At 45.2% G+C, this 26,139-nt stretch overlaps 2 protein-coding genes across 3 annotated transcripts; one reads left to right on the forward strand and one right to left on the reverse strand.

The window, feature by feature from the left end:
- Window positions 1-1,371: 1,371 nt before the first annotated feature.
- On the reverse strand, window positions 1,372-21,231 carry KIF4A (kinesin family member 4A; the record flags this gene model as incomplete). The annotated part of the gene is made up of 30 exons (XM_082003979.1): window positions 1,372-1,557; window positions 2,135-2,257; window positions 2,778-2,897; window positions 4,174-4,335; window positions 5,009-5,110; window positions 5,200-5,277; window positions 6,033-6,140; window positions 6,543-6,713; window positions 7,382-7,511; window positions 7,968-8,062; window positions 8,477-8,632; window positions 8,881-8,994; window positions 9,582-9,665; window positions 10,404-10,514; window positions 11,009-11,153; window positions 11,457-11,560; window positions 12,156-12,341; window positions 12,651-12,716; window positions 13,410-13,515; window positions 13,725-13,783; window positions 14,302-14,437; window positions 15,131-15,192; window positions 16,189-16,364; window positions 17,594-17,713; window positions 17,921-18,015; window positions 18,257-18,423; window positions 19,647-19,739; window positions 20,033-20,223; window positions 20,873-20,987; window positions 21,109-21,231. 30 exons carry the CDS (start codon window positions 21,229-21,231, stop codon window positions 1,372-1,374), a joined length of 3,684 nt encoding a protein of 1,227 aa, XP_081860105.1.
- A 470-nt stretch (window positions 21,232-21,701) lies between these two features.
- PDZD11 (PDZ domain containing 11) lies at window positions 21,702-24,223 on the forward strand (the record flags this gene model as incomplete). 2 transcript variants are annotated; one of them, XM_082004006.1, is made up of 6 exons in its annotated part: window positions 21,702-21,788; window positions 21,917-22,000; window positions 22,624-22,680; window positions 23,016-23,114; window positions 23,295-23,355; window positions 24,189-24,223. In XM_082004006.1, 6 exons carry the CDS (start codon window positions 21,702-21,704, stop codon window positions 24,221-24,223), a joined length of 423 nt encoding a protein of 140 aa, XP_081860132.1. The 2 variants fall into 2 exon arrangements, with proteins under 2 accessions (XP_081860132.1, XP_081860133.1); XM_082004007.1 differs by lacking the exon at window positions 22,624-22,680.
- Between the last annotated feature and the right edge of the window lie 1,916 nt (window positions 24,224-26,139).

A 26,139-nucleotide genomic window follows, 5' to 3' on the forward strand; every position in this document is an offset into this window, starting at 1 on the left:
GGCAGGAGATGGATGCCCTTCCAGGTGTGAACTGTCAGGGACTTGTAGATGCTTGGAAAGTAGAAAGACCACTGAAGTTAGCTATTTATCTAACAGCTCTTTATCAAGGGGGACAGTGTCTTGGCTTGCAGTTTTCACCAGCATCACCAGCCTGTGCCCTACAGAGCTCCCAGCACAGTTCTATCCGCATACAGTAGGAACCCCACTTCTACTACCACTGCACAAGTTTTCAGAGCCCCGACTGTACTAAACCACTCCTCTATAAAGGAACAAGCTTACATGAGAGCAAAGGGAAGATTACATTGCTCATTCTTGTAGATACTAGGAGAAACCACTCCATTATCCTTTGATGGTTTTTAAAGGCATGTACCTTGCGCCAAGACAGAAGCCACATAATTGTTAATATTGCATCAGGCCCAAGAAGATAAACATAGAAGGCTCTCAAAGCTCAGGGAAGGTACAGTGCTAATGCAGCATCTATGGGTGTAGGTCTGCATTATCACTATTAGCACTGGAGGAAAAAAAAATAATTTACATCTGTCACTTTTTGTGACTCAAAAATTAGGACATAAGAGCAAGGAGGGGAAAGGAAAGCAGCAGTACCCTGGTGCCTGCTTTTGAGGATGCTATGACAGAAAAAGAGCTAGAGCTAGTCCTACTGGCAGTCAGCACAGCAACAGCTGGAATAGTTTTCAGACCAGTTTTAACTGCAGAATGCCTGCATGGTTCATCATACATGATAATGTAAAATTACAAGTCAGGGTTTTTTTTTGCAGTTACTTTATTAAAGCTACAAAACTAAGTTAAAATCACTACAATATTCACATACAGCTAACAAGTTTCTAACTTCATTGAACAAGGACAGACCAGTGCCCCAAAGGGTACAGAAGCACTGACCATTTCACATCTGCTAGCTAGTTTAAGACTACAGACAGTGCCTCCTCAAGATTAAGCACCGGTGGGTCTCATGTGGCAGCTTGGAACAGTTCCTCACATTGTATTGGAGGAGACTGTGCCCAGATTTCCAGTGCAAATGCAAAGTTCTTTCAAGATTATGGATTAAACTGTACCCAACATGTTCACAGCTTGGGATAAAGAAGGCAGCTGGAATGAGCAACCTGGATAAATCACCTCCACTCACTACAGAAATTCCAGCGGAAAGTTTCTTACCATCTGCCCAAGTCCTACACATACAAATATTTACAAAGAATTGGACACAATCTAGCAAGAACTAGTGTTTGACTCCCTTGCTGACACCAGAAGCCATCAGGCATGAGAGTCACTAGGCTTTTGCTGCAGCAAGAGATCCCAACACTTTTTTTAAAAAAAAGTCACCAGCACAACCCAGTCACAGGGCGTCTTCTGGGCTCGTCAGTCAAGCTCCTCTTTGATAGGGGTGCAGCCTGAGAAGAAGCTAGTATTGCTACTCAGCATTCTCTTCTTTCTCTTTACAAATGGTATCTGGTTCTCTTGGGACTCCTCATCTTTCAGAAGCAGGGAAGCAGCAGTGCTGGGCTTCTTCATGAACACATCTTGGTCTGTGATATCTTTCAGGACCTATCAGAAAAACAAGGAAGACAATTTAGAGTTGGTCACTGCCCTGACAAAGCCAGCCAGCTTGCACTGAAGCTTGGAGGCAGCATATACAGAAGTTGTCAGGCCAACATAAAGAGTTGCTTAATTTCTTTCAATTATTTCAAAATTTTAAGGATGAATTCCTGGGCTGAGCAGGAATAGTGTGCAGAGGGCACACATGAGATCAGTGAATTTGTTTAGCTGAGGCAAAATTACAGCTGCCAAGTCAAGAGTACACAATGGCTTAACAGTAAGTTTGGACATAGACAAATACGATTTTGTCCCCTGAGCTCCTCAGTTACCAGTCTCTGTTATTGCTGGAAGGTGCAGCAGGAAAGTATGGCAAGCCTGTGCAGCAAAGTTTTAGTATGAAAACTTAAGAATTCATCAGACTCAAATCTTAAATACAAGCTGGCTTGACAGCTGTAGTCTGTTCAGAATTTTCTAGTAGCAGTCTATCATCTTGGGTTTTTTTTTTCCTTCAAGATCCACTGCTAGCCATAAAGAAGGTGTGCACACATCCAGAGCCACTGTTCTTTCCTACAGCTTTAGGCAGTACCTTTGTTGTTGGTGTGACACACACAGGCTGAAAGAAGGTCTCTCCTGCAGTCACTTCAGTGGGGTCTTCGAGTTTGAAGGAACCTTCTGAGTCCTTTCTTTGGTCCTCACACAGTGCGGCATCCTGAGGGGCAGTACTGTTTTGAAGCATTTCTACAACATCCATCCCTTTCTTCCCCACCAACAGCTGAAGAAATATTAGGGGTCCCTAAGCCAAATTATCCCTTCCATTCTTTAAAAAAAAAAAAACTAAAAAAATCTGAAAATGCATTAAGCTTTTGTGCCATCTGAAGCCAAAAGACACAACTTTTATTTACTAAGTGCAAAAGAAAGACTTTAATTGTTTGTCCTCAGATTCATGGCTGACAACTGGCAGTAGGTAAACCTATGTGACATCTCCCAAACGTGTATATTCAGTGCAAGAGCCTGGTACTGCAGTGGAAACCTTTGTACTCAATTGCCACAGAGAAACATTGAATCGGTGACATTTACAAACGTTTCAGAAAGGTGCACATGCTTTACCTTGACAAACTGCATGTGTGCTAACAGTGTAGCCGCTTAGCCATTCATCCAGCTTTGCTTAAACATGCTGTGTGGTCTGGATGTTGGGTGCAGACCCTTTCGCACCCCTAAGCACTACTCACCGGAAAGCCGGGGTCTCTATTTCTGCATTTTGCCGAGTCACAGCTACAGCCTTCAGTGCAGCCCACCTTCTGCTTCCTACAGCCACACTGCCTGTTTCCACAGCGGCCCTTGCAGGAACACTAAGTAAGAGAAGAGTTCTGTGCAGAAAGAGCTCTGGTGTTTTACAGACTGCATTGAGATTGCCACAGCTGTCAAGACTTGAAGCAATCTAAAGGACAGGACCATCCCCAAGCTGTCAGTCCCATATTGCAGGAAAAGAAATGAGGTCTTTCCACCTACAGAGCCATCTCTTGCTCCCAGCACCCACAAGATGAGCACCTTCAGTTACTCAGTCCCTGCCTTTAAGTTATCCCAAAGGAGGCCAGTTTCAGTGCCAGTTCTACAAGCTAATATTTACACGCTAGGAGGCAAACCTGAGATGCCATACCTAGGGCCCTCCATCTAGATGGAGATGACTCAATTTAGCTGCTTCATGGCATATCAAACAATGAGTCTCTTTGCTGGTCTGGGTACGTGAAGTAGCAGACCACATGGACCAGCTGCTCCAAGCTGCAGTTCTGAACTAGCTGTAAGTTGCACTGGAGTTCCACTGGGCTACGTGAATGAACTCCGAAGAGCCAAGTGTCAAGCACAAACCCTCCTTCCTGCAACATGACCCAAAAGATCTCCCCAAAAACCAAGCCATCGGTAGTACTGTAGTTCAGAATTTATCAGGTTGGCAAAATCCGGTGAAAGGAAGTAAAGCCAGATCTTAAAATTCTTAAAATTTCTTGTGGTAACTGCTGACATCTTCACAGTCACTCAATAGTGAAATATGTAATAATTTACCCCTTTGTGAAAGGGGAAGAAGAACGTCTCACATGAAGGTCTAGCTTCATAACAATTCAAGTCTGAAGAACCCCATTAGTTCACAGTGACTTGTGCTCAGCACGTTCAAATCATCTCTTCTATCCCATCAGGAGTTAACCGAGCAGCAGGCTAAAGCTTCCAGCCTGGCAGACTGATACAAACAGAAGATGGAAGCTGAGGCTTCTGTCAGGACTAGGAGCTGCTGTACAACACAGCAGGAACAGTATGTAGGGATACATGACAGGCCATCCCCCCCAAAAACCCCAGGGGCTCCATGAAGGAATCAAGCTGCTGTTAGGGCTCGCTATTTTGCTGCTGTCAGAAACATATTGGCCAGTTCAGCCACAGGACAGAACACGTATCTCATCTCGTAGAAGATGACAAGTGCAATGAGAAACTATTTAGGAAGGTGTTACTGACTATAGGTCACTTCTGCTCTGTCAGAACACGATAAATAACCAATGCCAACAGTACTATCATATTAAGGCTGTTCAGAATGCAATTCTTTTATAGGTAATAAGAAGTCAAAAGGTAACTGGGACTTACCCCCATCACGTTTTTCTTTGATCCTTTGACTGCTTTTACTGGAACCCAGTCTGCATCCTCCACCTCTGCTCCAGACTCCCCTGAGTCAGAGAACAGCTCTTCCACATCCATTTCTGGGGTTGGTGCACGAGGCTTTGCTGTCGTCTGACGGCGAGTCTTTGGCTACGTGTAGAAGTTACAAGGGTTCAGCCCCAGAAAAAAATAACAGTGGGCACTTTAGAGTCCCACCACCATAGCCCCATTCCTCTCAGACAGCCAAGAAGGCCATAGGGTTAGGGAGGAGACAAAAGATTGAATTGTAAGTATTAAAAAGTCAATCTGTCGATTCAGACTGCTAAAGTTTGTAAAAAAAGTTGACAAATCCTTGGAAAGTTAAGAGATTTGTGTCACAGTCTTGGCAAAGCAGTTTCAGATCATTTATTCCTCTCAGCACTAAGACTGGCTCTATTGCAAGGCAGTGATTAATTTTTATGGCAGATGCCTGCTCCATGATTCAGAGACTGGAAATGCTACAGAGAAAACACCTGGATTACTAAGCAGGATACAGAGTCAGACATAATTAGACTGAGGAAACAGGTTTGCTTTTTCATTTGCCTTTTTTTTTTTTTTTTAAAGATTGAAGGACCTAGAACAAACTAGTTTCAGAAGTATTCTGAAAACAGAAACCTTAAGGACTGTCTGAAGTGGAGAACTGGCCTACTTCAATAAGCAAAACAAGATGCCTTGTAAAAAACAACTTGGGAGAAAGAAACCAAGATTATTAATTGCCAACATTAATTTTTCAAAAGAACCCAGGTACAATACAAGCATGAGAACTGGTATGCAGAATCTTTACTTTGGGTGGAATATAATCGAAAGAAGAATCTGGGGACTCTGATGGCATTTGCTGAATGTGACGGAGCTTCTGTCCGCTGGCGACTTGAAGGAGCAGCAGTTTCTGTTAAGAGGGACAAAAGTTAGCTTTGCAAAATACATTAACCCAACGGCCAAGCAGCTCTTATGACTTATGTCTGCACAGATCTCTACCTGTTTAAGAGTGTCATTTTCCTGGAGAAGTTCTTGGTTCTTCTCACAGATCTCCCTCATTTTCTCCAGCTCTTCCTCCTGTTTGCAAGACAAGATGAAATCTGTAGGCTTATGTGCGAGTAGCACAAGTAGTTGTCTGGGACAAATTTTTCTAATTGGATCTTTTTTGCAACACAAGAGGGGTGTCTTTGTATTGTCTTTCTCCGACAAGAGATCAGCTCTGACTCCTGGATCAGGAAAATCATTAGTGCTAGTACCTTCCCTTATGCGTAACATTGAAAGGACCACATTCTCTTTCTTGTTTTGGCAGAGTGACCATTTAAGATCTAAACCTCCCCCTATTTCTAAGGCTTATCTCCAAGTTAGGTGCACATAGGGCTGCTTTTGCTTTAATACATCACTGAACATGCCCTTCCACAAGGGCTTGCTACACCACTTAATTCTCTTAGCAACAAGACAAAGTGCAGCTTGTTTATATTCCATTGCTGATTGCATAGTGGAGCTGTGCCCAGCAAAGGATTAGCAGCAGCACGTTGAATATCCTAACGAAAGGTGTTCTGAGCATGGAAGTTCTTGTGAGCTGGTCAGACTGTGGTAGGTCTCATTCCTGCATTTACGTATATTTAATGGAAGATAAATAAGAGAAAAAAACCACAGGCTTATTCAAACCTATATAACAACTATCCCCTGCAACCAACTGAATCAAGCAATCTTAGCCACAAATGGAAATGCTCCCAATCCTTCTGCACCTTCCTCACTCTAAAGCCACTATTCCAAGTAACAGGTAGCACATCCCACCCCCCCCCGGCCCCAGCCCCATCCAGACACTCTACCTGGAACCTGAGTCGCTCTTGTAGCTGTTTCTCTTGCTCACTTAGTGAATCTTCCAATTTCTTCTCTGCTGCTTCTTTTTGCTGAAATTGGCTAAGCAGGTACAGAACCTAAAAGCAAGTTAATGTAGCAGAGACAAAAAGGTGTGAATTCCTAAAGAGATATCTGGCAGCTCAGGCAGAGGCCTATGACAATTTCAGAAAAATTCTTTCTGCCACTTCCAGCATGACTCTGCCCTGACCTACTTTAAAAGCTATCTTGTGCTCAGGTGCAACATCCTCACTTAAAGCATTGCAAAAAGATATTGAATAAAACAACTTGTGTAGGACAGAAGATAAATAAGGAGATTTCTTGGACTTTTGTTAGCTATCTTGCAAGAGTCTAACAAATCTTGATCAGATACACAGCAACAGATTTGTTTCAGCGCAACACTGACTCCCAGATCTGCTCAGAGGTAAAGGCAGAGTCCAAAGACACAGGAGCTCTCAAGACTTCTATCACTTATGTTTTACCTTCTCCTGGTGGTGTTGTTCCTGCACCAAAAGCTGATTTTGGAACTCAGCCTCCATCTCTGTTATGTGGTTTCGCTCTTCAATCAGCATCTTTTGGACATCTGAACAGTTGGCTTTACTCTGCTGAAGGCTGCTCTCCAACTTGCTTTCCTGCACTTTTGAGGAGACCAGCTGAAAGACAAAAGCAAGATGATTGCTTGGGTCAATGAGTTCCATGTTTCATAACGTCTGTTGGGGCAGACCTGCTGCAGTCTGAAGGCAAAGCATTTCTGCCTAACCACCAACCACCCCAAGAATTGGACTAGGCCATCAGCAACAAGGAGGCCAGATGAGACATTCAGAGCTAGACATCTGACAGCTGGTACGGAAGTGCAAAACAGATAGCAGGAAGTTTTGTTAACAATTCTAGATTAATCTCCTTTCCTGCAGCACTTTAAAACTGAGTATTAGGTGGACCCCCAAAATGAATGCTCTCATGTCAGCTCCTTCATTCTTCTCCTTTAATTTCCAAGCACCAGGGACTGATATATGATTTTGCCATTCAGCTGCTCTTTCCTTGATTCCACATTAGCCCAACTACTACTCTCTCTTACCCCCCCAACTTGTTCAAGCTTCTCCCATCCCAACATCCATTCCACTGCTTCCACTCTGACCTCAGAGAGTCAGTACAGGAGAATATTTCAGTCAGAAGTTGTGAGAGAAAATAAACCTCATCCAATACAGCAGTGCTTCACTTCCATTCATCTCTGCTATCAGCCTGTTAGTCACTTCCTTTAATTCCTGGTTAAGCACTTAAATCCCTTGTTTTTAGTGATAAAATAAGAAAATTCAGCATTTACCTCTGCAAGGAGATATTTCAAAGCACATTTAGCCTCTAGAATTGTTGCAATACTGTCCCAGCGCTGTTTCATACGATCTCCATTGTCTGCGTCTAAGAGTTTCTGCTGTAGATCCGCTATCTGGGCACTCCTTTGGAAGAACGTGTGTATTTGAGGTTACAACACAGGAGAAAACCTGGGCTAGTGTCTGGGCTAAAATTACTGTTACCAGAGCACCAGGCAAAATAGTTCAAGTTAAAATTTTGACTGCTCAGTACAGCAGCTGGAGTCTGCAATGCTACACCAGGTAATTTCTCCTCCCCTCCACGCTTCCAATTAAAAGCGCAGTGTTTCCCTCATACATTCAAGATGCTCATGAACAGCTAAGAACAAAGCCATCTTAATAACCTCGTAGCATCCTCCTATCCCCACATTTTAGAAAAATTCAAACCAGGAAAACCTGTTTTCCTGTAAATGGTTTCATCATTTTTAGTGTCAGCATATCAGCTATTTCACTTTCTCTTCTGTTTCACAGAAGAGTTGTAGATAGAGATGAGGGAAAGATGGAGGCAAGGCTGTGCAAATCAGTGTTGTCGTACTGCCTTACCTGAGCTCCATCTCAGTTTCCAGGCTTTCTATTTGCTTTGACATAGAAAGGTCCATCTCCGATGCCTGCAAATCCGTCAAGGAGTAGGTGCGTCTCTAAAGAATGACAGCAACGGACAGAAGTGAGAAATAGGTGAAAAAATGCACGCAAGACTGGCCTTTCATTTACAGACATTTCAGCAAAGAGAAGCCATGCTATTATAAAAGCCTCTAAGTAGCTCTCTATATTCTTTTGGGAAGGAACAATGGAATTTAAGCTAAAGTCTTTGATAAGGGATGTGACCCACCCACATTCATCAGATGCATTGCATTAAGTAACAAGTTACTTCAGCAACTCTGTTCCCTGACATGCCAGAGGACAGTAACAACATTAACTCTTTCTGGAAGAAAGGGAACCATCTCCATCCCTACCTTCTGAGGGAGAAGGTCAAATAGGAGTGAATAAGTGACAGTACTTGCTGAACAGCCAGAGGTATGGGACAAGGAAGGTGGCATTTCCCTCTCTCTTACCCGGAGCTTTAGAGGCGGGTTCTCCCCAGCCTCTTTCTTCTCTTTAAGCTGAAGAAGCTCCTGTGCCAGGATCTTTCTGTCCTCCAGAAGGTCTGCAAGGTGCCGTCGAGCCTCTTCAGTACTAACCAGAACCTCCACTTCATTTGCAAGCCAGCTCTGGAGGAAAAAATCCCACCAAAACCCAAGAACAGCATAGCGGTTCACTGTAGTCTCAAGTTCAGGACTGAGTCCTTCTCTGAAATGCCTTCAGAGATAAACTGAATAATCACATTGCCTCCCTTCATATGTAACTCCACATTCCTCCCCACTCCGCTCTCCAGCCATCAACTCCAGCAGCACCTAATGAGTTAACAAAGCTAAGTTTGCCTGCTGTTTGTTGGAATGCACACCACATTGTCACCCACTTTTACTCGTGCAGCAACTCCTTCCATGCCCCGATTTTGACTTTCCTTCCGTTTATCTGCAGCCTCCCGTTGTTTCTGCAGAGCATCCTTTAGGCGCTTGTTAGCGGCTGCTGCCTGTAAAATATTTTACACAAAAGCTGAACAGTAGTTACTTCGCTTAATCTGCAACAGTTGAAAACGTGAGGTATTCACAATGCAAGCCAGACACTGAGACAACGAGAAGAGAGCATAAGGTTAATAAAACTTTAGGATTAATTGAAGAAGACTAGAGAGTCCCTGACTTAGTTTCCTTTGCTGAGATTCACAGTTTAAAAGAGAACGTGTTTATAGGCCTAAAGGTATCCAAAATGGTTTCAAGATGCATTTCTTCCATACAGCCATCCTGAAAGAGTTTTGAACTGCAAATCTAGCATATCCACTTAAGCTCGTTTCACACTTTCCAGACTGACTATCTGTAATAGATTTGCCACAGCAACGTGATGCCCAAAGGGTGATTTACCCTTTAAGGAGCAGATTTAACTAGAATCCCTCAAAGGCTACAATACAGAAGCATGATTTTTTTCTACAGAGAGAACAGCACTTATTTCCATATCTCCAAACTGCTTCTAAGAAGTTTCTGCATATCCTATTACAACCTCCAACCACACTTTGCAGACCCTTAGGAACTGGTCAGGAGTTTCTAGCAGATATCGGCTCCTTACCTCTTCTGTTTTGCGCCGAAGTACATTGGCCTGCTTCTGGAAATCTCGTTCTAGCTTAAGTAGCTCATATTGTCTCTTACGATCCTGCATGGAAATAGTGTTAAGACAGATGAAAAAAATCACGTCACATTAATATCTATGGCCAGCTTCACACTTCCGAGAACAGAACAATTACATTTGCTGTTCTGCAATGCAAATACTTCATAATTTCACTGATCATTACAAGCTTAAGCCATGTAGTGCCTCTGAGAACAAATGGCTGTTAGGCTTAAAGTGGCTAGAAGGGGCTCCACACTTTTCACCAAAAAAGTTTAGGAGCCTGAAGGTTGCAAGAGACTGCAAACCAAAAGTTCAAGACTTAGCATCCCAAAGCACTGGGGAGCAAGAATTCCTGTGAGACCAGAACTCAAGATGTTTGCTGTCACATTCAAATATAATGGACAAGCCAGCTGGATCTCATTAACAATTCTCACCATTTACCTGTGGATTCAACATTCCTTTGGAAGTTTAAATACCTCCCATTCTGTGGCCAAATCCTACAACTTTAGATGCTTAAAGATATTAAATATATTTGCCTTCTGCTTTAGAGCTGAATCACAATGACTGTGTTGATAGCTTTAAGACTGCCAGACACAAGCAAGCGAGTCAATTTATGATGACTGGTGAAAGGTGGCAACCATATGAACTAATGTTATCTTCAAAGCATTCCCCAGATGTTTTTCAGATGCTTGCAAGTTAAACAAAGCCTTGCACCAAACACTTTAATGATTTGTTTCACTCTTTAGAGGGAGGTACAGTTTTGGTGGCTTATTGTTTGCTCACCCGTTCTTTCAGCTGGATCACTTCCTTGTCCTTCTGTTGTTTCCATTGCCTGAATTTCTCAGCATCATCTTTGATTTGGCGCATGAGCTGTACCCTTTGGTTTTTCATTTCCTAAAAACCAGAAATGGCTGGAAGAATTGTCCAGTACTCGCATTCTGGGTAGTTTCAATCTACATTCCCCTAGTGTGTCTGTCAGGGGTGCGGAATGGCAGATGGAAAATATTACAGTGTGCTGCCCACTCAGAGTACATGCCTAAGGACACGCTCAAAGTGCTAAACACCAGGAATTCATTTTTTAAGGCATAAAGGGAAGACAAAACACATGCACAGTATACACATGGAAATCAAAGTGAAGTCAAGTGATTTGGCTGAGGCAATAAATTATCAGAATAGCCAGAAGACACTTTGGACTTCTTTTATTGCTCCAAGTCTCAGTAATTACCTGCCTATTGTATTACACCAGCAATTGTGGTCATGTAGCCAAAGGAATCGTGCCAAAAACTAGTGTTCTCAGTCTAACAAAACAGAAAGTGAGTGCCTTCTGTCTGGAAGCTGCTTTGCCTACACTGGAGCAAGCCTGAGAACTGCATGCTAGGGTTAGTTACCCTGATCTCCTGGTTCAGTTTGGAGACAGTGCGTTCTGTAGATTCCTTCAGCTTTAAGAGCTTCGCTTGCTCATTCAGCTTCTTCTTCAGCTCATTAATTTGCCCTTCCAACTCCTGAAGTCTTTTCCGACGCCGTTCACTCAGTCTGTAAAGAAATCACACTTTTAAAACAGCCCCCCAATAATTGTTGTTCTCAAACAAGTACTCTCCAACTTCAGAGATATCTTATGAAAAACAAAGCAATTGTGTATTATCATCTTTCCCACTGATGAAAGCCCACTATCAGGCTTCTTTGCAATTCATACAACTCACGTGGCATGTTAAAGGGATGAATTTGAATCAAAGTAAGAGTTTTTACAAATAGTAGAACTGCAAGACAATGGATTTTCACAGGCGCATTAACAGTTTTCAGTGCTATAAGCCACATGGCTTGTATGGTCACTCTTACTTGGCTTGGTTGACATCCTTCTTTGCCATATGCAGAGCAAGGATCAACTCCTCCTTTTCTTTTTGCAAACTGCTGACCTCTGTTTCCAGATCCTTGATATTAGTCTAGAAAGGACAAGAGTAGTAAGTCTCCAAATATGAAACTTGAAGCTTTGTTTCAGAGTGTAGGTTCAAGACAGGAGGCTTTGAGAAACCACATTCCTTTCCAACAGCCTGTAAACCACACCTGGTCTAAAAGCAGTACGAGTCTCAAAAGGGCTAGTCCTCCCTACACTGAAATCTTAGTCAGTCCACAGAACCATAGCGACAGACTCAAAGTTATGACTGAACAATTTCAGAGATGCAAGATCCCAGCACAGCTAGTGAACAGGGGAAGCCAGATCAGCTGGCTGTACTATGAGAGTTAACAATGAAGTATTTGCATTTTGGCTTTGTGCAGGCAAGCAAGTCTCCGAGTAAGAAGCAGAGAAACCCATTTCACTTGGAACAGCTAGTGGCCAATAGCTTATTTCAGAGAAAAGATGTGGTGGTAGACCTATTTGGAGATAGCTGGGCATGGTCATCCCCTACACCTACTCTGCTGGCACCTGTATTTAACTCCCCCCCATGCCTTCCTTCCCTCCTCAGCACAGAGTGACTGCATTAATTGGGAAAAATAAACTGAACATATCCTTACAAGAACCATTTCAGAAGAATTTACCTGGTATTGGGATTGAATGGGCTCCAGCTGACTGTCATTCTGAGTCATTTTTTTGGCGAGTGCCTCTTTCAGAGCCAGGGCTTTATTCAATTCAAGCAGCTCTTTGGACATCTGTGCTTGACGGAGGGCATGTTGAGTGGTGAAGTCATCCAAGGATCTCTTGGTATCCTGGCCCATTTCTGCTTCCTGGAGGAGACACAGCAATGAGCCGGAGAGGCCAGTCAAAAGTCTTTAACTGCGTGATCACAGTTTTTGCAGAACACTTCAAATTCTCTTTTTTATGAATATCTATTTTTTTCCTGTAAATGAGGACAGGTTATTTATCTTGAACACATTGAGCAAATAAGGGTGTAGAAAGGCAGCACATACAGAAGTGACACATATTATTTACCAAACATTTAGATTAGAAAACTAGCATAAAGGACACAGATAAAAAGAGTGATAAGGGGATAAAAAATGCCCCTGGAAAGGTCTGCAGTGCTGGACTCCACTTACAGCTGTAGCATCCTGTTCAGAGTTTGCCATTTCTGCAGCAGCTTCCATTGTAGCAGCTTTTTCACTCTGTATAGGACAAAGAGAACAAAATTTTGGTAAAAAGTGAAAGATTAAGCTAATAACAGTCTGTTGGCCTATAATGACTAAGGATAAGGTTAGTCTCCTCTGCCCAGAAAGCTATCACTAGAAAGATGCCATTGTCTTCCTCCTTTACTAAAAGTGAGCACACTCCTCCTAGACTAGCTGGACAAAGCATTCTTTCTAGTCTTCTCTGAACTCCAGCATTGGCAGCCAGCTCCTCACAAGGAGTCTGGCAACAGGGGGAATGTCTAGAGAGGGACAACAGAGAAGTTCCTCAATTTGACAAAGATTTGGCAACTTCTATTTAACAATTTCAAGTCTCTGCAATTTGAGTCACTCATTAAAACCACCAGGTTTATAACCCTCCTTCCAATTTTTGGATATTAATCCATGCTAATCTCCCACTATCAGATTCTTTTATCGAGACTCTTCCTTACCCCCCATCCTCCACGTGCAGCCACTCAAGCACAAGTGGCCTTTCTGCATCATTAAAAATACAGCAGGACAGCTTGTTTTGAAGTGGCTATCAAGAGGCATTTAATACTTGCAATTCCTGGGCTCCTTGAGCAAGGTTTCTGCAGAGTGGAATCCACTGCTCAGCAGACTGGCAAAAGAACCCTAGGCTTCATTAGTAAACTTGCTTAGCACACACTCTTCTCTCCCTGGATTCAGTCTTACCTGCAACTGAGCCAGTACTTGCTGCAGATTGCGAATCACCTCTACATTCTCTTTTAGTTCCTCATCTTCCACAGTCTCTACCAGCTTCTGCAGATCAAGCTTGCATCTGCAATGCAGACAGGGGAATAAATCCGCGAGTATTACACGGCACATTTGTGTCACAACATGCCAATAAGGAATAACTTTCCCCAATGAACAGACAAATAAGTTCTGGATGAACACACACAAATTGTCTGTATCCAGTTTATCGCAACAGAAACATTTAATCCTGAAAGACATTTCCTCAGCATGAGTAGGATGTGGAAACAGACTTACACAGCATGTTGCTGAAGTTGTTCTAGTTTGGCATTCATCTTCTCATTTTCTTGTTCTGTCTAAGAGAAGTCAGAATTATACTGAATTATAGGAAAAGCAAGATAAGCCATAAAACATCTTCTGCTACAAATAAATTAGCTATGTTGTCAGTCTGTGGCAAACCAAGGTACTGAAAGATTTTTCATGATCATTGCCACTAGTTTGTTTAGATTTAATACTTTTTTTCCAGGAATATACACTGCAGTAAATCACAACAAAGCAGAGCGGGGTGGGGAAGAGGGAAAAGAGAGCGCGTGTGCAAGTGCTGGCCTTTAAAAAAAAAAAATAAAAGCAACAGAAAAGCTGAAAGATTGAAGTCTACTTTTCCCCACTGAAGTCACCCAATCTATAGGCTCTGACAGGCTCTGGAAGACTTTTGGTTCTGACCGACAGCTAGAGATTTGAAATAAATATGAAAGGAACATTAATGACAGAGATTCCTAACATGCCATTAGTACAAGAACTGCTATTGATTAATCTTCAGCTAAAAGGGGGAAGTCATGCAACTTAAAGCTCTTCCTGGGTAACTGAACCTTACCAGAATGATCCTCTCCAACATCTGTGCTGTCTGACCAGCAGCCTCACTCAGCCCTCGGCTCAGCTTTTGATTCTCTTCCACTAGTGACTGGTTCTTCTCCATCAGGGACTGAAGATTCTCTGAAGGTGCCATACTACTGAAACATTAAGGACCAGTTTGCTTGTGAACCCAACTTTACTAGAGGTTTGTAATAGCACTGAAATTACCTCCAAGTTTCCTAAATAGCTTGCAATAAATAGTTGTAGCAGATAAACACAAATAACTGGAGGAAGTCCAATCTGGATTTAAAAAAATTACATAATACAGCACACCAAAAGTAGACATTTGCAAGAGAAGAAAACATCCTTTTGAAACAGTAATGCTGTTTAACCAATGGCAAGTCTGTAAACTGCACATACTTGGGTTTTGAAACATCCTCAGAAGACAACACCTACACCATCCAACTCTTCCCTGCATTTTGCACTTTTAAGAACAATGGAGGTGGAGGTACCCTACATTTAGAGGTAGGGGGGTGAGGAAGAAAAGAGGGGTGGATGGATCTGAAAAACGGATACTTAAGAGACATTGCCTAGTTCCTCTCATGTTTCCTACAACTGATTTTTGCAATCTAAAAGGGGTTTGCTACAAAACTAAATGACCCATACAAGCATGGGGTTTCAATAAGATGACAAAAAGAACAAAAGTAGGGAGAAAAAAAGTCTAGATCCTATTAGAAAGCAACCAGTTTGCCCTACCCTCACTCTACAACACTGTCTGGAGCAAAGGAGACCTAGAGCCTTTGCTGGTATGTCACCATCAGATACATTGAGCATTAATCCACAAATCTTACTTGATAGACACTGGGAGGGTCCCTCCATGGGCCTGCAGCAGTAACACCTGCAGCTGTTGAACCTAGAAAGACAAGCAATTACTACTTGTAACTCTCTCCGATATAGTAACTAGATGGTTGAAGGAACAATACTAAGGTCCTTAGTCTTAATGAGTTGTTTGCCCCACAATTGTCCTTTTACATTGCCTGTGGAGAGGAGTCATGTTGCTGCAGTATTTCAAGTAATTTACCCCTAAAATAAAAAAAGCTGCTGTCACTTCATCAGGAATGCTCAAATCAGAGCACGTTAAGTCACCCACAGACAGTTGCCATGCTGTTCTGTGCAGCGTCAGAGACCTCGCCGATCCAAGGGGCAGGTCTCCCACTTCGCTGAACCAATGCTCTGCTGCTACCTTTCACATGTGATAGGGTCAGATCACTCGCCTTCCTAGGCTACTTGAACACGTGACTTGAATTTACAGTACGTTAACATTCACTAGGCTCTGGTGAACACTCGTAGGCGGCAAGCAAAACGCCTTACTTGCTCCATTGCGGAACAATATTACTGACTTTTCCTACAGAGAGGTAGCATGAAAGACTGTATCCTACGTACACTGTCAAGCAGCACAAGCCTGGTTATCTCTCATCGGTAAACAAGCCCATGGGCACTTCTAGCTTTGGGTTTAACCAGTTCTAGTTTATGCAACTTATTCCCCTCTGAAGCTGACAACTCTTCACTTCCCACTCTGTGCTGGACATAGGCAGGTGATGTCAGCAAGGCCATCATCACTGTATTTCTATTTTTGCCTATAGCTTAATGGGCAGGTGATGATTTGTTCAGTGGAAGGGCAACGTAAACCACACTAATGCTACCATTTTTCTATGGCACTGAACAGTTGCTGTAGAATTACAAGAAATATTAATGTTACAGCACTTACAGGCATCTCAAGAGAAACACATACTAAATATCTTTTGCATATTTTGTGTAGCTAGGCATCCTGTGTCTTTGCTTGCTGTTTACTGAGCTTAGTACCAAAAGGATCTATTTACTCCTCTCACATGAAGAAAGCACCCAGTACCTGCTGCTTCAGATGATGCAACTCAGCTGCCTGGGGATCAAGGTTGACAACTGGTTTATTTTTTATTTTTCTTGCTCTGTCAGCATAACGCAAAGTATTTAGAGTTTCTTCTAGATTGGAATCCGCTGGGCTTACACAGGCAATCATGAGAGTGTGGCTGTTACCACCCAGAGAATCTGAGAAGGAAAACAAGGCATAATCAATACTTTGAGAGAGAGCAAGAATGACTAGTAAGATATCATCATTAAGATATCTAAGACCACATGAGTGCATCACCATGCTACAAGTTAGAAAATATCTAGCTGTAGATATAGAAAGCAGAAAATAGCTAGCTGTAGTTGAGTGCCATTGTCATCTACTTTCTCCTCTGCTTCGGTCAGTGCTGTAATAAAGAGCTTTTTTTGAAAGCCAAAGTCCCAAAATTAGGTCTCAGCTCTAAGCACTGATGATTTCACATCAGAATTCCCAGTAATCTTGTTGTCCCATTTAGTAATGTCTGTAATTACCATAATTTCTGTATGCCATTTCTGGCATAATTCTTCCAGGTTTTCCCCTCCCTTCTCCCACACAATAATACTCAAGACCTCCATGGAGAGCCAGACATCAGAATACACACTCTCATCCAATTTAAAGAATTATTGACTAAGAACATATTTGTTCAGATCAAGCTGCATGGCATTTTAGCCTTTGGTTTTACACTAACATATACTGGCTACATAACTTTTGATCAGAAGAAAAAGGGCCTCACATCCAGATCTGTATAATCCAGTTTCTTTTCATTAGATTTTTTCAGATATGGAAAATACTGAGGAGCCTAACTTTTTGTACCAAATTATTTAACTACCAAAAAAATCCCAGTAAATTGTATTACTGTAGCTATTGCTCATATTAAAGGCTAATTTAGATAAAATGTATTAGAAGACCATCATAACTACTGAAAAATAAGTACCACAAAGACTAGATATTCAGACTAAAAAAACCAAAACAAACATGATGCGCACAGTGAAGGCACAGACAGCTTGAGCTTCATTCTGGTTGTGATATCCTCCAGTAAGTATCTATAATTAGGATATAATAATAGATCTCTGCTTCCAGAATTAACTTCTCATCTTCCTTCTCCCTCCCCTACAAATGCACCGGATTTGTCTAGTTTCCTCCCATCACATCGGAACTGCAAAAAGAGCAGGACTCACAAATAAATCTCTCACTGCATTTGTAACCTAAAAATAAGGGGTACAGAAAAGGTCTAGCTTCAGTGAGAAGAGGAACTAAACTGATAAAAGCAATGCCTTTGTCAAGGGCAGCTCCCACTTTGAACTGTAGTGGTATGGCTGCTGGGTTTTTTGCTGCTTCGTCATTTAAAGTGCATCTGTAGATTTGGGCTTTATCATCACCCGTCTCTTACCTTGCAGCAGTCTTGTTAACTTTGAGTCTCTGTAGGGGACAAAACCACCCTTTTTATTTTCATCACCAAGAGCACTAATTACATTCCCCAGGCAGAGGAGACCTCTGTTTATGTTGATACCTGCATACAAAAGGATGACAGTGAGTACAGCTACCTCAACAGCTAGCAATTGTCACTTCCTGTCCTTTTTAAAAAATTTAAGGAAGGTTAAAAAAGCACATTATAAAGGTTAATTAAAGAACTGCTTTGCTTTTCCTAACAAGGACTCAGTTTATTAACTCAGAAGTGGTAAGAAACCCAAGCTATACCAGTCCTTTTCCTACAGACCTTCTTTTAGTCTGTCTCCCTCAGCTTTGGTCTTCTTTTGTCTCTCAGAGCCAGCAAGATCAACCAGGTGTAGCTTGGAGTGAAAACTGCTGTTCCTATGGCAGAAAAACTATTTTACTCTCTCAAGTAAACACACAGTTAGGAAAGCGGTCCAGTGGTTACTACACTTGAGCAACTGTAGCGAAAAATATACTTCACATCAGAGACAGCCAAACAAAGGAACTGCCTCAAGAGTAGCTCAGCTGAGTTCATCCAAGACCAAGAAAGAATGACAGGACTATGAAGTTTTGAGTAAGTCTGACTCCTAACTAGGCATGGCTGTGCAATCACACTTACTTGTCATTTTTCTTTTTCTGATCAATGCAAATGGTGAAGATGGCATGTGACCGTGAGGACTGGGAGTTCATTGCCGTGGAGGCCACCGTTCTGGAATTGTTCCCTTGCTCGAGGCAGGATACAGTATCTTCTGCACAGGTGACATTTCTTTCTGTTAACCCTACAATCTGTATCCAGGAGGAAAGCATCATTTATCATCTCCTTCCTCTTCACGCCAACTTACATCAGAAAAATTACCGTTAGACCGCGACAGATGAAGTGTAGTCTCTGTGTAAATATACATTCACAAGAATCAGAGCCTCACTTCAAGCCAGAGGCTTGGTATGGATTCCCCCAGAAAAAAAATTTACTCTGAAGCCTGTATCAGTAACTAAATCGCATCAACTCTCCCTCATCCTACTCTCATATGCACACACCAAGTTCCTCTGTGCCTGCTTGAGCTAATGGGATGGAGCTTGAGCTATGAGCCAGCTGAGCTATGGGGTGGGTACAGGGGTCCTCAGTACTCTGTGGAGAAATCCCTAGATGCCCTCAGATATCCCCTGACCAAGCAGGGAGCTGAAAGTTGTGCCAGTCACAGGCAGAGAAAGGGGAAACTGGCTGAAGGGGGTGGGGTATTTGTGTGAATAGAGTGCAGGGGAGGCAGGAATTAGGGACAAAAAGGACAGAGGGGACTGAGTAGTAGGGCCTGGTCGTGCTCCTTGGCAAGTTTGCCAAGGCCCATCTCCCTGGATCATAATGCCACGGCATGAGTTGCTACTACTTTAGAGACAACAGTGAGCAGCACAAGATTACACATAACAAAAACGTTAAAGGGTCAAAGCTACGCGTGCCATGCACGCCTAAGCTGTGCGTATGACAACCAGCAGCCTACCCACCACTGCAAACTGGAACTGTACGAATGAAGCACAACTGATGGATGGAAGTTTAACTATAAAACAAGTACACAGAGCAAGCAGTAGCACAAGGTTTCTTTTACAGTACACATCTGTACAAAACTGCTAAGAAATTAACTTCGGCCCTTAACCAGTTTCCCATCAAGATCCCTTTGTCGCACGCCACTTCTGACAAACGGAAGAGTGCAATTGCAACAGAGTTTGAAATTTGGTGAAGGGACCCAAAGTACAGCATTCTCAGATATTCACCTAAAACAGCCTTCAAAAAAAGTCAGAATAGGACTTGCAAGCGGCTCTGTCATGAATGTCTAACCCTATTGTTGTTACTCTGAGTAAACTTAAGGATCATCAACAGCTCAATTTTGAGAGGAATGAGTAGTTGTGATGATTTCACATGCACTAATATAAAGCAGTGCTCAAGGAGTCAGACACTGAAACATTCGTCCTGAGCCATGTCACCCCCTTAGGTACCCATATCTAACAGGGCGACAGACCTTTATGCCTTCTTTCGGATCTTCCCGTATGCTGATTTGAGAAGACCGCTCTCTTGATGGGCACAGCAGGTCTAGAATATCCTCATTGTAGATCTGAAAGCATCAGAACAGCAGTTCAGAGTTAGCAGCCTCACAAGAGAACAATTCACGTAAAGAAAGATGTACAGTTACACTGAAATCGTGGCTAACTTCGCATGATATTCTATTCATCTTACCTTTACAGAAAGATACCTAGGGCTCAGAGTTTCAGTTCCTGAAAAGACCTTATATAGTCTTAGGTTTTGATTTAATAAATACTTATTACTTGAAGGAGGTGGCCTCATTAAAGCTCACTTTATCTGCAATTCATAACTTTATAACAGTTTGAAAATTAAAACAACCTTTACCTCTAGATAAGACACTTTGAGGACAAATTCCCAGTCTTGCCTCTGCTCCTTCTCCTTAAATAGCAGTTTGATCACCCGAGGGATGACCCCCACGCTAGGTTCATGCTCTTGAGTGGCAGTGTAGGTACCTCCCATAGAGTACGTTTTTCCGGATCCTGTCTGTCCGTAGGCTAAGACAGTAGCATTATACCCTAGAGGAACAAAGGGGGCCTGGATCAGACAGTCACGTGGGAACCAGAAGAAACTTTGAGGAACAAAGCTGTGTTCTAGTAAAAGCATCCTTCAAAAAAAGCCCTGTCCCTCACTGTTAGTTTATACAGCCTTTAAGCACAGGTGACAATTAGCAACGTCAAGGTAAAAACTCAATGAAAAGCTCCCCACAGCCCAGATAAAATTGTTATTCCAGCTCTTTCTTAAGCCTGCTCTGTTGTTTTATGAAAGTTAGTCACAGAAACACAGTGTAAGGTCTCTGTCATCCCGGCTCCGCTGTAGCATCATTAACAGCTTCTGGTATAGGATGCTTATCAATTAATCCCATTATTCTTGATAAAATTTTCTTGCCTTCCATAAACAGCTTCAGGAACCAAAATGACCCAGTGAACACACATGTCATTTTGATAGCCCTGTGGAGTACAACAGGTTGTAAACTGGCAAGATCTGGCACTTCTCACTAGAGGTGGGGTCAGTGTCTAGACAGCACAGGATTTTATTTTCTGAGAAGATCAAAGAAGAAATAAGCTAGAATGGAGAATTAAACAGCACAGCCCCTTCTTCCACACAGCTAAGCCCAACCAGATGCCCAGTACTTTAAAACAGAGCTTGACCTCAGCTACCACAAACCTTTGAAGATGCCCCGAATGAGAGGGGCAACAGCTGTATTGAAGACTTCCTCTTGCTCAACAGAAGGGTCGAACACATAATCGTAGGTGAATGACTTATCGTTACCTACGACCACCTGCAGAGGAGAGGAGAACCGACAGCACCGACTGCACCGCCCCAGCCCCCTGGCAGCAACCCCCGGGGCGGAGGGAGGAGGCAAGGACGACCCCCGGGGCGCAGAGGGCTGGCTCCCTTACTTGCGGTTCCCCCGGCACGAAGGACAGGCACATCTGGCACCCTTCGCCGGTCTCCTTCGGCACCAAAGGACGGCAGCGCAGCGCCACACGCACCGGGATCACTTTGTCATCTTCCCTCACCATTTTCAGCCACCGGGGCCGCCCTGCGAAGGAGCGGATCCGGCTGAGGCCTCGCAGGAGCGGCACCGCGGCTGCCGGTGGGCACCGAGTTGGCGGGGCCCAGCGCTGCGGCCTGTAGACCCCGCCTGAGACCCCGAGGCCTATGCCGGGCCTCCCGGCCCAGCCCCGCCGGGCCGCTCCCAGCAGCAGACCAGGCCCTCGGGGCTCCCCGCGACGCCCAGGCCCCACCGGGCGGAGGGATACGGACACACACGCGGCAATGGCCCTACCCGAGGGAAGCGGGGAGCCGCAGCGCTACCCCAACGGGACCCACCTGGAGCCGGCGCTGCCCGTTACGATGGCGGCGCCGCAACCGCCAACATTCAAACCGGAGCCGCGCGCCGCAACCGCCAATCATGGGGCTGTGCGTCAGGGCGCGCGGCGAGGGGCGGGGCGAGGGGCGGTGCGTCGGTCCCGTCAGGCGGCGCGGCAGCATGGAGGGCCGCTTACCTTACGACGACTTCCCGGTGGTCTTCCTGCCGCCCTACGAGAGCCCGCCCGCCTGGGTGCCGCCGCACGAGGTGAGGGGTCAGGGCTGGGGACGGGGGGGCTGCAGCGCGGGCTGGTGGCAGGCGAGCGGCGGGGGCCGCGGCCCGGCCCCGCCCGGCGGGTCCCGCCGCCTGACGGCCGCCGGCGCGTTGCTTTGCAGAGGGTGTACCACCCCGACTACAACAACGAGCTCACCCAGTTCCTGCCCCGCACCATCGTCCTGAAGAAGCCGCCCGGGGCGCAGGTGAGACCCCACTGAACCGCCCGCCGCGGCCCCACGTGCCTTGTGGCCGCGCAGCCCCACGGGCGCCGTGGGGAGCTGCGGGTGTCTCCTCGGACTGGTGTTTTCCGTGTTTGATTCACGCCCGTCGTTCCCAATGCCTTTCCTGGCCCAAAAAATCAGCAGATTTCAGAGGCCGAGATGCAGGCTAATGATAATTATTATAATTATTATAATTACGATCATTCTCTTAGCAAGATACCTGCTGAGTGCGGCCAGGGAGGCCGGGCAGGTTCCTAGTACCGTCCTCGTCCAGGGACTCGGGAGGACGGCTGGGGTAAGGGGAGGCATGGCCGCTGCTCTGCTGGGACGGACCGTGCCTGTAGGGGGAGAAGAAAGCCTTGTGGGTGAGGCAGGGCGGCGCAGGATGTCGCGATGTGGAGCCGGTAAAGGACAGGGAGCAAGGGGCCCCGGGGGTGTTCGAGGTGAGACTGTCACAGGAATTCGCAGAGGGGGACTGGTGCTTGCTGCTTGCTGCAGCGCCAACACCTTTGCTCCCTCCGGAAGAAACATCTTGCCAGTGGGAGGGGTCCTGGGCCAAAGGGATTGCATTTCACTGCTGCATTTCACTGCTCTTTCTCTCACAGCTGGGCTTCAACATTCGGGGAGGAAAAGCCTCGCAGCTGGGGATCTTCATCTCTAAGGTGTGTTTGTCCCTCTGCTATTCCCTCCCTGTGTTCTGTCCGTTCCCTTGGGTGTTGCTGAGCCAGCTGGCTATGCAGGGAGACTGTCATATGCCTTATATGCATCTCCAACTCATAGCTGTAATTTGCCACGCACCAAGCAGCAATCAGACAGTCCTGCACCATGTCCTGATCTCTCCCCAGCCCACAGGGTGTTGCTGGTGTGCCCCAGTCCCATGTGAGCAGGCACCATGGGGCAGCTCTGGGGTATTGGCTGTCTTAGCTGAGTGGGAGGGAAGCTGCGGTACCGGCTCTGCAGAGAGTCACTGCTTCTGCCTCTGCTCTTCCCTTCACAGGTGATCCCTGACTCGGACGCGCACAGAGCTGGGCTGCAGGAAGGGGACCAGGTGCTCTCGGTGAATGATGTGGATTTCCAGGACATTGAGCACAGCAAGGTGAGCACTCCTGCAGCCCAGCTGCTGGAGCAGGGACAGGATGGAGAGTCCGTGCATACACCATCTTCTTCCGGTCTCTCAGCCTGCACTAACTCAGCTGCTGGAATCACATAACCGATGCATTCCTTTTTCCTATCCTCCAGCCCAGTCTGGTCACTGAGCAACTCTCTCTGCTTTCAGGCTGTGGAGATCCTGAAGACAGCCCGTGAAATCACCATGCGCGTGCGTTACTTCCCCTACAGTAAGTGCCCGCTAGCTTAGAGCCCAGACACCTAGCAGCATTTCTCCTTGGGAGGCAGACTGCCATGCCTCCCTGATGATTCTACCTGACCTTAGCAGTTACGAGTCTAATGTCATAGACGGTGTTAGGCTAGCAGCCTGCAGATCAGAAAGAACACTGGGCTTTGATTTGGGGATCAGGACAGCCACCAAGTCAAAATAGTAAGGACTGGCTTCAGCTGCCCACATAGAAAAACTTGTAGAGCAGGGCTTAGCAACACAGTGCTAAAAGCTGAGATGACTGTTGAATGGAAACATTAACTTGAGAGATGTAGAAACAGCTACTTATCCTTGAATAACAAAGGAATTAGTTCTGTCTAATTGCTAGTGGACCTATGCTGATGGTGGACGCTGCTTGTGGTTTTTATCCCTCCCTAAGGATGTTTAAATTCTGATTGATGGAAAAGACTGTAATAACTCTCAGCTTCTGCACCCATAAAGTTCATAGATATAAGGGGCGGGGTGGGGAGAGGTCAAGTCAAGCCAAACAAGGATTCCTCATAAAATGGAAACTGACCCTTAAGTGAAGAAAGAAGAAAAATACAGAGCAGGGGAAGGGAGGGCTTCAAACAAACTTTTGTTCTAAATGCCCTGATAAAACTTGAAATGACTGGCTGGGGCGCGAATGTGCTATTTTTAAAGCCAGCTGCTACCCAAGAGGGTTGCAAACACTGCCTCTACTTAGCGAGGTATAAACAGAATATATGTTTTCCTTTAATATTTTGGCTAATTCCGCCTTGTCATCGGTGACTGCCGCTCCTGCCCTTTCAGCCTTGCCTTCTCTTTCCCTTCCAGATTACCAGAGACAGAAGGAAAGGACTGTTCACTAGTAGGCAGCCGTCTGCTGGGTCTCCAGAGTGGCCATCCTGCAAAAAACTCTCCACTACTTTTCCTCAACAACTGAGATGACACATCAAGTTTCAGCTGTCACTGGAGGTACAACTTTCCTGTTGGCTGCACCGGCATCAGCTTGGAGGGATGCCAACAGAGTCTTATTTAGCTGGAAGATGGAGGGGGCTTTAGTCTGTACTTCTTGAACTGGGTGTTGAAACAAGCAGATAGTGCTGATGTGGAAGTGGGTACCGGAGGGCAGCTTCTCCGGCAAGGTCTGTGCTTCCTTAATTTAAAGGAGTACTCTGCTGGTTGTTGTTAGGATGTAAGGCCAAGAGGGTCCGAGTGTGCTTGAGCAGAGCATGGCCTTTGTCCTCCAAGAGATCAACCTGTTCACTTCTCTGGTGACATGAAATTCCTTCTCTGCTGTCCCACCTCTGCTCTACAGTACTGGGTTTGTTTGGGACTCAAGGAACAGGAGTGAAATCCAGTCAAACTCGATGCATATCTCTGGCTGCAGTAGTCTGCTGAGGCATATTTGTACCTCTTTGCTGCTTAACGACCCCCATAATACAGGACCGAGATGCTTGGAGCATGTTTCTGAACTGCTGCAGGCACTTGGCTGGGTTCCCTCAGGTGTGGTGCTTGCACGGTTAAGGATTTTCACTTGCTGAACCTGCTTCCTTCACTTGGCACAGGCCTGTCCCTATCACATGCTCCCATCAGAACTCCCCACCACGTTGAGGTAAACTTTGCCCCTTCCCTGTTCTCAAAGAAAGGGGAGGAAGCCTGCTGTGCCCTGTGTGGGGAGAGCACAGATGAAAACATGCTAGTTAATGGCAAATCTGGGTGCAAATGCGTGGTAGTTATCACATTGTAAATGGCATCGGGACAGCCCTTGCTCTGGCCTTCTGTGCGGTGTTTTCCGCTTATCTGTAATAACTGAAATAATAAAACAAGTACAGCAACAAGACTTCATCTTATTCCCACTCTGGAAGTCTCCGTGGAGGATTGGTTGTTACCACCCTCAGCACTACCCTGAAGAAAGACTGGGCAGACAGCTGGGACAAGGGCTGGCTCCAGTTGCCCTTGCAGCCTGTAGGAGAAAAGCATGGGATCCACATGAGGTGCAGCTCTGTTTTAAGGGTGTTTTCCACTGACTGTGATGGAAGTCAGCCCTTGATTATCCTGGAGCAGTGTTGCAGCACTGCCAGGAGTAAGAGCTGCAAGGGAGGATTTTGTCTGTTGGCATTAATGCAGCTTGAGACAGCCAAGAGCAACAGCTCTGACAACAACTTCAGCACTGCCAGCCAGGTTGCTCTTCACTCAGTCGCTGGGCAGAAACCACTTGAGCCAGGCTGAAGCAGAATAAAATACACTAGAAAAGAGACTGTCACTCAGAACAAAGGAGAAAAAAAAAGAGCTTTTTCTACCAGGGAAATAAGCATCCTGGAAGTCCCACTGCAACACCCTTGAGAAGGTAAGCTAAGAGCTCTTCTATGGAGACAGGCCTTATGTCCCATGGGACAGTCACCTTTCCAGTCTCACACCAGTTTCCCAGCATTTACATGTTCCTTGGGGAAGGAGGATGCTCAAGTTACAGCAAGGCAATGTTTCATACTGCTCCGTCCTCCCTTCTTCCTGTTGCACTCAGATGTGCCGGGTGGAGGCTCAGCAGGCAGTCTCTGGCCCTAAAGCCAGCCCTGTTCTCTGCCTGCTGGAAAACAGCCATCAAATGTGCACATCAGGCTTCTGGCATGCAACCCAACTGTTAAGGAGCAGAGACACCTTGAAATCTCTACAGGGGACTGCAAATACAACCAGAGTGTTCAGTCCTAATCCTGCTTCAGAGCAGTCCCTTGCAGGAGCCCCAGGAAGATCTCCCCTGCCTAGGGCAGCCTCCTCCCTGCCATTA

The sequence above is a fragment of the Phaethon aethereus genome (assembly GCF_964289735.1).
Source record: "Phaethon aethereus genome assembly, chromosome: 10".
In the NCBI taxonomy this organism is placed as follows: domain Eukaryota; kingdom Metazoa; phylum Chordata; class Aves; order Phaethontiformes; family Phaethontidae; genus Phaethon; species Phaethon aethereus.